This window comes from Buteo buteo, chromosome 16 (genome assembly GCF_964188355.1).
Source record: "Buteo buteo chromosome 16, bButBut1.hap1.1, whole genome shotgun sequence".
Lineage (NCBI taxonomy): Eukaryota > Metazoa > Chordata > Aves > Accipitriformes > Accipitridae > Buteo > Buteo buteo.
This window is the reverse complement of record NC_134186.1, coordinates 26,666,921-26,679,535: the sequence shown is the minus strand read 5'-3', so window position 1 is coordinate 26,679,535 and position 12,615 is coordinate 26,666,921. Positions and strand designations below refer to the sequence as shown.

At 39.9% G+C, this 12,615-nt stretch overlaps 1 protein-coding gene across 3 annotated transcripts in view; it reads left to right on the top strand.

Moving 5' to 3' along the window:
- NAV2 (neuron navigator 2) overlaps positions 1-12,615 on the top strand; it is a 421,304-nt gene that overhangs the window by 393,375 nt on the left and 15,314 nt on the right. For all 3 annotated transcript variants that reach the window (XM_075048237.1, XM_075048236.1, XM_075048235.1), the window contains 8 exons: positions 2,410-2,493; positions 3,087-3,198; positions 3,695-3,840; positions 6,477-6,649; positions 9,257-9,410; positions 9,944-10,103; positions 10,599-10,699; positions 12,470-12,565. In XM_075048237.1, the coding sequence (XP_074904338.1) occupies positions 2,410-2,493; positions 3,087-3,198; positions 3,695-3,840; positions 6,477-6,649; positions 9,257-9,410; positions 9,944-10,103; positions 10,599-10,699; positions 12,470-12,565 (1,026 nt within the window). The remainder of the gene's footprint in view (positions 1-2,409; positions 2,494-3,086; positions 3,199-3,694; positions 3,841-6,476; positions 6,650-9,256; positions 9,411-9,943; positions 10,104-10,598; positions 10,700-12,469; positions 12,566-12,615) is intronic.

Genomic DNA, 12,615 nt, shown 5'->3' with positions numbered 1-12,615 from the left:
AGAGCAACTTTTTCTTAAGGTTCAGGTCAAAGCATTAGGGGTTTGTGTCCCATTATTAATCCATGCGGTCCCACTTGCCTGTTTATTTTTTGCTTTTGCAAAGTATCGCTGAGGATTCTTGAATATCAGTTTTGTTGCTCCCTGTTCATCTGCCCCAACAGAAGCTTTGCAGTCTGTGTTTTTAAAATAAATATTTAGATCTTCATACATGTGTAGCTTGAGGGTTTAAATTACTTTTTGCTATTTTCTCACAGTCTCAGCTCTGCTTATTTTCATAGGGGCTGATGGGAATGAGAGATGTGCATCCCCATGTTATTGTACTGCTCATGTTTGTTTTCATTGCGGATGTGAGAACAGTTATTTAGGATAAGTCAGCTGTGTGCTGCCGATGAATAAGTCTGGAACAGCTCTGTGAAAGGTTTTGCTATTCTGTATATATTTAGGTGAGAGAATGTCCTTTTCCGCTTGGAAAGATTTTGCACAACTTTACTTGCCGTTGTGTGTACAGTATTATTTTTAATAGAGAAATAAAACATTATTTTCTACGGTTAGAGTAGATTATTATGGCTGAGACAAATATATATTGACCTATGCCTGTATTCAGTTATTTGTGCACATGCATATACATATACATGTGTATCTATAACACAGTGCCATGTCATGACACTAGAAACATAGTGCCCTTTTATCAAGTTCCTTTCAATCTTCTCAATCTACTTTTCCTTCCTGTTACTTCCCAGTCATTTTCAATTCCTAGCTGATGTCCTTAGTATAATTGACGTTGGGGTCTCGGTGCTTCATAGGAAAAGAAGAAAGGTAATTGGCCAAGTGCCAGGAGGTTTTGGATGATATTTAGTACAGGGACCTCGGCTGCAAGCAAGGTGCACTCAAATATTGGAGAAGGCTTTGAGTTAGAGGGGGATATATCAGCTGATAAAGCATCTGGCAGACTGGCTACGATGCTGCAGTAGTCCTGTCTCCATCCTTATCCCTCTCTGCAGAGAAGGCGTCTCTGGACTGAACTGTCTGACTTGGCTCTCAGAGTTCTCCTGTTGGGGTAGCACAGTGAGAATCTCCACCTCTGTGACTTCCAGCGTCTTTTTGCCTTAAATATCCACAAGGAAAAGAGTGATCTAGTGGGAGGGAAGTTTCTGCCTGGCTTTCCTCTATCTAAAAACTTGCCTTGTATTTTATTTACTGTTTTCTATTTCATTTTACTCTTTAGCGTATCTTCCTGAAACTTAGGAGTGACGTTTTGGGGGTTTTCTATATTCTTTGGGAAAAGATTTAAACTTTTTGTGAAAAGCTTTGTGGCGACAGTTACCTTCACTGCGTGAGGGTACCTGAAAGCTATCAGTAAGTAACCTTATATGGGCCACATCAAAACTCAAAGACCAAGTCTGATTTCAAAAATGAACAACAGGAGATGTTTAGAAATATGGATGGATTTGTCTCTTTTTCCTCTCTACATTTTGTGAGAGGAGGTCTTTTCATGTCATTGCTTGCAATAGCTTGGGGACCTGGCTAGATAACCAAGGACGTCCTTCCACGCCTTTTTGGTTTCAGGAGTACTTTCAGGTGACAAGGTGTATTCCCTAAAGTGTCCTTTAAAAGCCTCAGTTATTTAATCTGTGAGATGTTTTTAAAAAAAATTGAATCTAATATGTCTTTCTATTTCAACAAAGTGGCGAAATGTGTTTTCCATTTATCACAAAATCCAAGCAGCTTTAAAAAACTGAGAAAAGTCCATGAACTGGATTAGTTTGGGATGTGGTTCTTCAAAAGACCTTAATTCCTAGGGAGGTGTTTTTGTTCTCGAAGTATTCTGGACATAGGATTGCCCATTTTACAGAATAAATGAGAATTCCAAACTGGAAAAAAAATTCCTGTTTGCTGCTCTGTTAGAGTATGTTTGAGATAACTGTCCTGGCTATTGAAATCTTGGTATCAAAGAAGTGGATGTAGCAGCTGACTGAGGAGCCACCTCCAGGAAATCTCCTCCTGATGTGCCAGGTCACGGTATTACTCCTACGTCTGTGTTTTCTAAAGCTTTTGGTAGCAGCTGCTGCCGAGCAGGGCATGGTTTATAGCCTAGAACTGCATCGTTTCATAGTGTGCTGCTGGTTGTGGTTGTACGTGAAAGGGCTGTCATTTTCTAAAATTTTGAAATTGATCTGTTACCTTCGGCATTTCTGATTTTCCACAATTAAATTGTTCCTGATAATTTGTTTGCAAGCATTTTCAGCAACGTATGCTCTACTCATTTGACCTTTTCTAATCAGTGTTATTTTCTCCATATCATTTACACAACAAACAATGCCGTGCACTAGGTGCTCCGTTTAAATACCTGCAGAAATATTCTTGTTTGGGGGGAGAGGACAAACTACTTCTATATGGTTTAACTTTCAGGCTCACCTGGTGGCAGCATTTGAGCAGAGCCTGGGGAACATGACCATCAGACTGCAGAGCCTGACGATGACAGCGGAACAAAAGGCAAGCTTGACAAGTATTTGGGGAAGTCTTAACTTCTGTTTCTAGCATCGTTGCTTGTGCTTCTTCTGTAGTTGGGGGGAGGATCACATATACCATTTGCCTGAGCTTCCTCAATTGTGGTAATGGAGTAAAATGTAATAAAAATTTTATATAAAAGACTCGCTTTCCTCACTGGGATGTTGTGACAACTGATCAGGTTATTCCTATAAATTGTTACTTTGAACACGTCTTCAGTATTGCATAGTTTTGTAATAAATTTTTTCCCAGTGCATCCACACGTGTGCATGTCCAAGAGAAATACCAAGTAAAATCCTTGCAAGACAGGCAACGTTGGAGTTTTGAACAGTAAATTTGAATATACATATTTCTGTACTACAGAGCATGTACATTTTTTTTTTGTCTCGTAATAACCAAGCTATTTTGCCGCCTATTGAGGGTGTGCTTCCCCAGGTATACGAAACCTCATTTTTCATCTTCTTGTACATACATATATTCCATAAATTGTCTATCACCTACCAATGCATGGATTGAAACGGAGCAGTTAGATACCATCCGCATTTTCTGATGTATCATGTGTTTTTTTCTTATGCAAGGACTCAGAACTGAATGAGTTAAGGAAGACTATTGAACTACTGAAGAAGCAAAATGCTGCTGCCCAGGCTGCCATCAACGGAGTCATCAACACACCTGAGCTCAACTGCAAAGGTGAGAAATGAGCACCAGGTGTAGCAACCGTGCAGTGCTCATGAGACTTTAGTCCTCTCGGTAATAGCTGATGTAACCCTCAGAGATCAGCTTGGCCTCGTGACTGTGCTCTAGGTACGAGTTTGGTATCAGGTGGGGATATGAAATGGGTATCTGTGTAAATAGTGTGATAAATTCTACAGAAGTAAGTGCATGCGTTAGGCACATGAGAAGGCATTTTCACAAAGCTTGTCCACCTTCAGTGTGAGCTCACTGAATTCACTATGAGCATTTAGTAATTCACCCATGTAGACACTGATGTGAAGCAGCAGGGAGCAGAGATCCCCGATTCAGAGCTATCAGGCACTTGGCTTTATTTTCTTTGATGTTTTCAGTAATTTCCAGCAAAAAGTCTGCATGCGGTCCTGTCTTATGTCGCTTCCCTTCCTTATCCCAGTAATTTACACTTACCTCAAATTTCGTACGTAATTTTAACGCCACCTCCGTTCGTATTCAGGACCCGGAGCTGCTCAACCCACAGACCTGCGGATCCGAAGGCAGCACTCTTCAGACAGCGTCTCCAGTATAAACAGTGCTACCAGTCACTCCAGCGTGGGAAGCAACATTGAGAGCGATTCAAAGAAGAAGAAGAGGAAGAACTGGGTGAGTGTATTTTAACAGCTTGCGTGAGTTCTCTATCAAACTGTCAGAACATGCACGGTGAAATCTAGCCACTCAGCTCCTCCTTCCTCCCCTCACGCAACAGGTCAGCACAAGGACTAGGCGCTGTTTAAATCCTCTGTAAACTCCCTTTTGAAGGCTTAATTGAGTCGTAAGTGATGTATATGCTTGTGTTGACTCTGCCTAGGATTGAATTTTAGCTTAACAGCCAAAAGGCCACTCTTAAATTAGAAATAGCTGTCAAAGATCAATTCTGGCTAAAAATAACATGGTGTCCAACCCCTTAGGGAAAACTCGACGTCTGTCATTAAAGTAAAACAAATCCACAATGAGAGATCATTCTTACTTCTTTTTTTTTTCTTTTTGGCTCATAGGGCTTTCTTTTAAGTGAACACTAATATTAAACACTTTCAGAACTCTGTTTTGAACATTACTGCGGAGTTCTACAACAAAAATATACCAGTCTTCAAAAATTGATTGTGATGGACATTTATTTTGCAAGATTTTGCAATGCTTACCTTTAATTTCCCGTTTTTCCTTCTTTGCTCATCATGTACTGTGTACAAGGTACCCTGTACTGGAGGAAAGGTACTTTATATTAAACTCCATTTTGAATTAGACCATAACTGCCTTAGTGACCTAGTCTGATTGTAGTTTGGACTAAAGTCCCTAGATCCTTTATCGTAGCCAGTAAAGCAATCCACCCCTCCCTTCCCACTGAATCTAAATCTCCCTGGATCTTTTGGGCCTACAGAAAAATCTGTATAGCTACAAAATGTGGTTTGAGCTGGTAAAAGCTTGATTTGTATTTGCACGATGTCCTCTCAGAAATGTCTGTGAAACTCCTGAACTGTAAGAAACAGCTTCCTGAGCAGGTTCTTGGTTTTATTTCTCTTTTATCCCAGTGGTTTCATTTTGGTATCTTGCCAGCTCCTTCATAACAGCAGTATTTCCACTCTGCCCCTTAAATAATTGGTTGAATGGAAGCAATGTCATCTCTAAATCCTTCTTGTGCTGGGTTATACATTAGTTATAGACGAAGAAAATTGTTGTAAGTTTTAAATTGCTAGCGACTCTTAATTTGTGACACAAACTTTCTGTAATCATTAAGCCTTAGTTAAGATAAACACTTTTGAAATTTTTGCTTTAGCTTCTCTTTGTTATTTTAACCTAGTAGCTATTATCCTACATCAGCCTACGCTTCTCAGATGACTATTTTTAAAGAAGGTTAAGGAAACATCTCCTTATTATAAAGAGAAATAAATAAGGTTTCCTTGTAGTAGAAGAAACAGGACAGTATTTTTATGTTGGTATTAAAAACGAGTACGTCATTGCTGTAAAATGAAGATTGAAAATTAAATCAGTCATTTAGTGAGAAAAGAGAAGTTGAGTCTGATTCACGCATTGTTTCTTCCACAAATACTGATGAAGTTCTCAGCCAAGATCTATTGGTTGTATGTAGAAACAATGCAGCGGTCCATTCAGAGCTGAAACGCCAGACTTTCAATATTTCTCACTGTAGAAGTCTTTGTCTAGTTTAAAAATAAGTTTCATCTCATATTAAGCCAGGCAGTTTACAAATGCAATTTGCGATAATGTTAGACGGTGTTCACAGAGTGTCCTGAGTTGGAAGGGACCCGTGAGGATCATCAAGGCCAAACCCTGACTCCATACGGGGCAACCTAAAAGTTAAACCATATATCTAAAAGCATTGTCCAAACGCTTCCTGAACACTAACTGTTGAACTGTAACTTCGGGATAATATCAGTTTAGTCACATGCATATTCTTTCTTTTTGTTGTTTGGAAAATGGCAGTCACATTAAAAAAAGGTCCTTTTAGTTGCAGGTAGGTAGAGAAGATTTGGTCTTTTCACCTGGTGAAATACCTTTTCCTGCAAGGAAAAACATAATATTAACTTGGCTGTTAGGCAAAACTCTCTGTCGGAGCTAAGGAGAAAATATAATTTAAATAGTTAAAAGAGTTTTGGGTCTGGCGTCTCCCTGAAGTAACGCAAAAAATGACCGTATGTTGTTTGAAACACCTGGTTTTGGAAAATGCAGGGTTCCAGTTTTAAAGTAACTGTTGGTCGTTGTTGATTATTGGTCATGTTTGTCTCAGAAATCCGAAGCTTTCCTTATCACTGGCTTTATCTGTTAAAACATGTCTTTTTTCCTTCCCCCACTTCCTTTTGCTTGCGCTTCTTCCGGCAGGTCAATGAGGTAAGGAAGACCTACTTTAAACTACCAAATACAAAGCTAACCCATCCATTTACATCACTAACCCTTTCAGCATCATTAACCTTGTCTGAGCCACGTTACATTATAGCTGCAAGTTGTTACAACGTCGCTGTAAAGCTTGTTGCACTGAACAGAATTTGCTGTAAAATAGTTATCTTAAAAATAGGAAGCATTGATATCCAGTCCTATTGACCTTATTAATCTCATACAATAGTTAAGGGGAAAAAAAGCTTTTTTATTCTTTTTTACCCATATTAAAATATATGTGAGTATGGCTGTATCATTTGGAGTATTTGCATGTGAGAGTTTTTACTCTGTGGCTTTTTTTGCCTGCTTTCGTTCTTAATGATGTGCCTACTGTTGTGGTCTTGTTTTCTCAGCTACGCAGCTCCTTCAAGCAAGCTTTTGGCAAAAAGAAATCTCCCAAGTCAGCATCTTCTCATTCAGATATTGAGGAGATGACTGATTCTTCGTTACCTTCTTCGCCAAAGCTACCACACCACAACTCTACTGTTTCAACACCGTTGCTTAGAGCTTCCCATTCCAACTCTCTGTAAGTGATTTTTTAAACTTTTTAAATAGAAAATGGAGCAGAAGGCATCTTGCTGCCTTGGTAGAGATAAAAAGAAATATCATGCTTTGGAGAGATCCAGTGTTTTCCATGCTAGGCCGCTTTACAGAACCAAGCAGAGGCAAAATGTACCCTACACCATCCTGTCCCTTTTGGTTCCTCTGTCTAAGAATCTGCAAATCTGTATAAGTGCTCCAAGAGCTTCATAGCTATTCAGCTACGTGCGCTGCTGAAACCAGCTCTTCGCCATGAGGCCACAGCAGATGACACAGTGGGCCAAACAGGATTGTCCTGTAGGGTGAAATCCTTAACCCTGTCATACCGGCAAAAGAATGAGCAAAGATCACACTTTGACCTACTGCCTATTTTGAATCTTCTGTAGTCTGAGGAGATTACAAGCAGAGGACTGAGAAGTTGAATTTATGTGTTAAGGGAATTAAAGATATATAACTGACTCCCAGCACAGTACCTTCCAGTGTCCAGGAAGCCAAAAATCACTGCGTCGTTACTGTCGCATAATTTAATATTTCATTGGGGTGCTCTCTCAGCAGACCGTGCTGAGTGTGAAGAGTCTCTATACCCAGAGTGACCTTGGAGTGCAGTATTAATTGGATCTCTTGCTGTTAATGAAACAAGCCAGGCCAAGCCTGAGATTTCGTTGCTCTGTTGGCTAAAGGCAGTACACACTGTACTAATCCGCCATGAGGAGTTCCCAGTTAAGTTGACAAATTGAGATAAGGTAAGGATTTACTGGAAATCAGACAGCACGGTTTAGTGGTACAGCTGAACTCATCTAACAGCTTGCGCCTGATGAGCGGAGACGATCTGCTCCTCTTTTCTTCTCTACCTCCCCAGTCACCTGGGCCTTCCCTTGCACTAGCTCTGCTACTTCTCAGGCAACTCCACTGAGCCGATGCAGCACGCTAAATTATGTGAAAAATAATTTGACAGAAACGTGAATGGGAATTTTTTTCCCCAGGTTGCTGGGTTGGCTCAGCTCTGGGTGCCAGAGCCGGCGTAAGCGTGGGGGCACGACAGCAGCACAGCCCGGAGCAGGCTGGGGAAGAGGAGTGAGAAACAAATGTGCTCCTCTGGGTAGTAGCAAGCTATCGTACACGCTCATCTGTACGACCAAACCATACCCTTTTGCTTGTGTTTGTGTGAGAATGAGATGTAGACTTAAAAGTCAGGACTTCTGCTCTGCTGCTTAACTTATTTTACGTTCGTGGGAAGGTAACAGGCAATCTTGAGGCTTCGTTTTGGCCACCTGTGAAGTAAGTAATTGTCTCACCGCACTGTTTTGAGTGTCAACTCACATCTAGAATGTGCTTGGAAAACTTTGTAAAACAGATTTTATGGTAATTCTGTGAGTAGCTTCGTCACTTGCGTAGGATAAATAAATAACAGAAAGTTGTAAGAGGCAGTATTGTGAAACATATAATTAACAGACAGCCTTACGACCTTGTAGATGTCATGCAAAGCTTCCAGTCTGATTTTAGATCAGATGCATTTAAGTAAGTACCCAGACTTGGAAGTTTTGCCCATAGCTTGTTTTCACATGAAGAGGTGAAAACAATAGCAATAGTTTCCAGCCTTATAATAGCGATGAAATGTTAGTAGCAGAAGATAATCCCCTGTGAATTTATTTTAAAGCTCCTTCAGTCTCTTGAGCCTCACTCAGTGAGTTTCTGGCAACTACAGCAAATTGTGCTTTAGAAATCTAAGGCCAGAAAATTGTCAAATGATGATCCCGTCTATCGTCAGTCAAAATGCTGTGTGCATACGTCTCATCTTGACATGAAAGCCAAAAGGCTAAACTGGAGAAAAGAGTAAATATGGGAGCTGAGGGAGGGCTAGAGCACAAGGAAGAGTTGTGTATTTTGGCTTATTGGCTTTTTGATGGGGAAAACATCTCTCATTAACCTGATTTAGGGAGAGACATTTTAAATGAAATCTCCCTCAAAGCATGCAGCTGTGTAGTTGATCTTTATATAGATACACTTATGACTGTGCTGAAATGTTACTCACCCAGGATCTTTTTTTTGTGGGAGGAGGGAAGGAAACGCCACCAAAAATTGTTTAAGCATGAGTGCTTTAAAGCGAGCAGGAATTTATCACGCTTGAATAGGTGTAGAGTTCCAAAGCCCTCCAGAACATTTCAGGGAAACCCAGCTGTGCGCACCTGGTGAGCTTTAAATCTGTCTGTAAACTCATCAATCTCCAACCAACTGCTGTTACTGCCTGCACCCCCTTAATTTATTTAGATTTTGGCTTTAGAAGTTTTCCTTTATGGCAACTACCATGAAAAAAAAGAAGACTATCCAATAGTAGGTCATTTCCAGAATTCCGTTTCAGATGCTGATTAAAGAAAAATAACCCTCAGACATATTTATTTCACTACTCTCTAATGTTTCCATGACCTATTTAATATCTGATTTATGGTATCACTAATCCAATAAGCCGACACTGTTGCCTGCTTCCTGCAGAATAAAAGGGTTTTATTCCCCCTTTACTAATAAATGCTGGAGAAGCACCATCCGAAAAGTAACAAATGGTCTCGTTCAATGTCTGTTTTTTCATCTTCTCCAGTATTTCTGAATGTACCGACAGTGAAGCTGAAACGGTCATGCAGTTAAGAAATGAGCTGAGAGACAAGGAGATGAAGTTGACCGATATTCGTCTGGAAGCCCTTAGCTCTGCTCATCAGCTTGACCAGCTTCGGGAGGCGATGAACAGAATGCAGGTAAGAAATAACCACCCCAAATATTGCAGTTTATGTTGATGTGTAAAAGATTGGCCAACCTGCCACACAGTAAAGACCTGAAAGAAGGTAAATTTGAAGTTTTTGAATGCTTACTACAAGTTGTATTTAGTTTTGTCCCAGTGTTAAACCTTGTACCTTCATTAAAAGTCAGCTTGAACGCATGAATTCTGCTGCCCTCAACTCTGCAGCTCTGTTTCAACCCTAAAAACCTATGGAGAGATCATTTTTGTTGACCGTCAGCAACCTCTTAAAACGTTCCCATGCTCTCTGCCTTAAAGTAGCTGCATTTCAGTGTTTCGTGAATTCCCACGTATTTGTGTTTTCTAGGATACTTTGAAAAGTTTCATGGAAGGGACATTGTAATAATTAAAATCATTAATTTATTAAAAGAGATTAAAAAGTTACGAAAATGGCATTTCTGCTAAACTATTACTTGTTCTTAAGGTACTTATGTTGCTGTCTTTCAAGTGTGTTTTCACCGTGCCTTCTAACTCCTCACTTGTCTTTTCAAGAGTGAGATTGAAAAATTAAAAGCAGAAAATGATCGGCTGAAATCTGAAAACCACGGCAGCTGTAGCAGGGCTCAGTCTCAGGTTTCCATTTCATCCTCTCCAAGACATTCAGTGGGTCTCTCTCAACACAGTTTGAACCTCACGGAGTCAACCAGTCTCGGTGAGTTTAATGAGAAAGGCGGTGGGCAGGTTTTATCCTGCACTTGGAAGATTTGGTTTGGTTAGCCATGGAAAAATGAAAGCATGAAAATTATTAACAGTTGAGGTGTGGAAATATGTCAGGAGCTGGCACAAAGCCTTCTTTTAAAATGTCGTCATAGGTCTGCTACACCCTAGATCGGAGTTGTCCAATTATGACCTCAGCTGCGAAGAGTCATGTTTAAAGCCATTTAATGGTGTACATTTGCCAGGGGATATATCGTAGGAAGGAAAATACAGAGTAACTGACTAATAATTTTCAATGACCTTCTCTTTTTAAGAGCGATACTGATACTTGGTAGGGAAGTCAGTAAACCTGGTTCTTGTGTTTCACCTCGGGGCATGCGAAGCCCAGATGCGTTGTGTTTGACTGCAATAAATGTGTTGGCGTGAACCAGAATAGTCTTCATTGTTATTAAGATACAGCTGTGAAGCTGTTGATGTGTTCTGTTCACAGACATGCTGTTAGATGACACTGGAGATGGCTCTGCCAGGAAAGAAGGAGGCAGGCACGTCAAAATAGTTGTCAACTTTCAGGATGAAATGAAATGGAAGGAGGTGAGTTGTGTTTCATCCCCAGCTTGGAAATAAAAGTCACTTTGGAATGTGCCAGGGAATTCAAATCCAGTTTGGTTCGGAGGCTCTTATTTGCAAAAGACTTCTTAAAATTTTCTCAGCAAAATAGTTCGCTGGTGTATCGCTAGTGATAGACGAGGCGCTCGGCTCCCTCCCGCTTCCTTGGAACTGCCGAGAGCCAACACCGCCCGTTCGGTTGTCTCATGGACTCACCTGCAGTAGCTTTTTACTTTGCAGTTTCTTGTCGGTGCCATCAGCACTGGCCGTGAACCATGTCAGTAACACAGGATTGCTAGACTAGACCGTGTGTCCGCGGCGTAGGTGATAACATTGCGATTCAAGCCTTTCAGTAGTGTTTCTGAAAACCAGGCTGCTCTTTCGGCGTCAAGGACTTTAGCAGACTAATCTGTACCTTGGTATAGCATCTGTTTAAGGCTGGTATCTTAAAAGTTGCACAAAGCACTTGGGCCTTCCTGTTAAACTTCAATAAAATTTTAACTAATAATGAGGATGATCAAATGTGTCGATAGACGGTGCACCGAAGTGCTAGAAGCACCGATATTCTGGAAGAACTTAATCGATCCAGACCGGGAGATCTATACCTTATTATTCTAGTTCAAGTTGTCCTCTCTGATACAACTATCCCATTTTGAATAACGTCTTTCAGATGTTCTCCGTTCACAAGTAATTGAAAGAATCCTAAATACGCAAATACATTTCTGATATTGTAAAATTGCAGCCCACCTCATGCGTGTAATGCGTGCATGAATGTACGACACAATCTTTACCAAGCACTGACCTCGCTATCTCATGTTATGAGTATCTGTAAAAGTGTATTTAAGAAATAATTTGATGTCTTTTGTAAGAGGGGGACAAAAATTTGAATAATCGGAGGTAAAACTGACTCAGCAGATCTTTCCATTAAATGCCAATTTTGCATTAATAATTACAGCCCTGGCTAAGCAAATGAACAGTAAAACTAAATTGCTAATTCTGTTGGACTCCACTGTGCTCATAGTCAATAAAGTTACTGTGTGGAAATGATTCCCTGACGTTTTAGTTGAACTATAAGTTTTATGACAGAAATTGGTTTTTTTCAGTGAATGTTTCACAGTGAGGGCAGCTATAGAATAGAAAAATGAGGTGCGTTCTGGTTTTTTTTATCTGCCTTCAAAGTCAGAAACAAAATGCTGTGATATACCAAACATAACACAGAAGTTGTTATATACAAATATACATATATAAAAAACTCTCTCTGTATATAACTATTTATACATATAACCATGTATAATTTCTATTTATATATTTAGATTTCTATGTCCACAGCAACATTTCTAGAAGTAAATAGGATAAGCCTTGCAAATGCAACCTATTTGACTGTGAAGTCATGGAAAAACAAACAAGCCGTGAACTTCTCTGCCTAGAATTTTCCTAAGAGTCTTTCTGTCTTTTGGCTAAGCTGTAATCCTGTCAGAGGTTTTTGAATTGTTCATGGATTGATTAATAAAAACCTTTTACTTAACATCAGTACCACTTAAGATTTGTGACTCTCAACACTGTAGAAAATGTTCAGTAGAAAACAAGGATTTCATATAGCGTTCAGAATTCACCATATAGACTGGTAAAGATGCACCATAATTTAAAAAAAAAAAACCAAACAAAAAAAGCCGCTATTTTAATTACATTAAACAGGCTTGTCTGGTACAGTTAGGATTTATTTATTAATTTAAACTCACATTTCTATGCATTTAGGATTCCAGGCCTCGCACCTTCCTCATAGGCTGCATCGGAGTCAGCGGCAAGACCAAATGGGATGTTCTGGATGGGGTCGTAAGACGCTTGTTTAAGGTTCGTGAGTACAATTTGCTGTGTGCTTGAATTCTTCCATTAGATTTTGA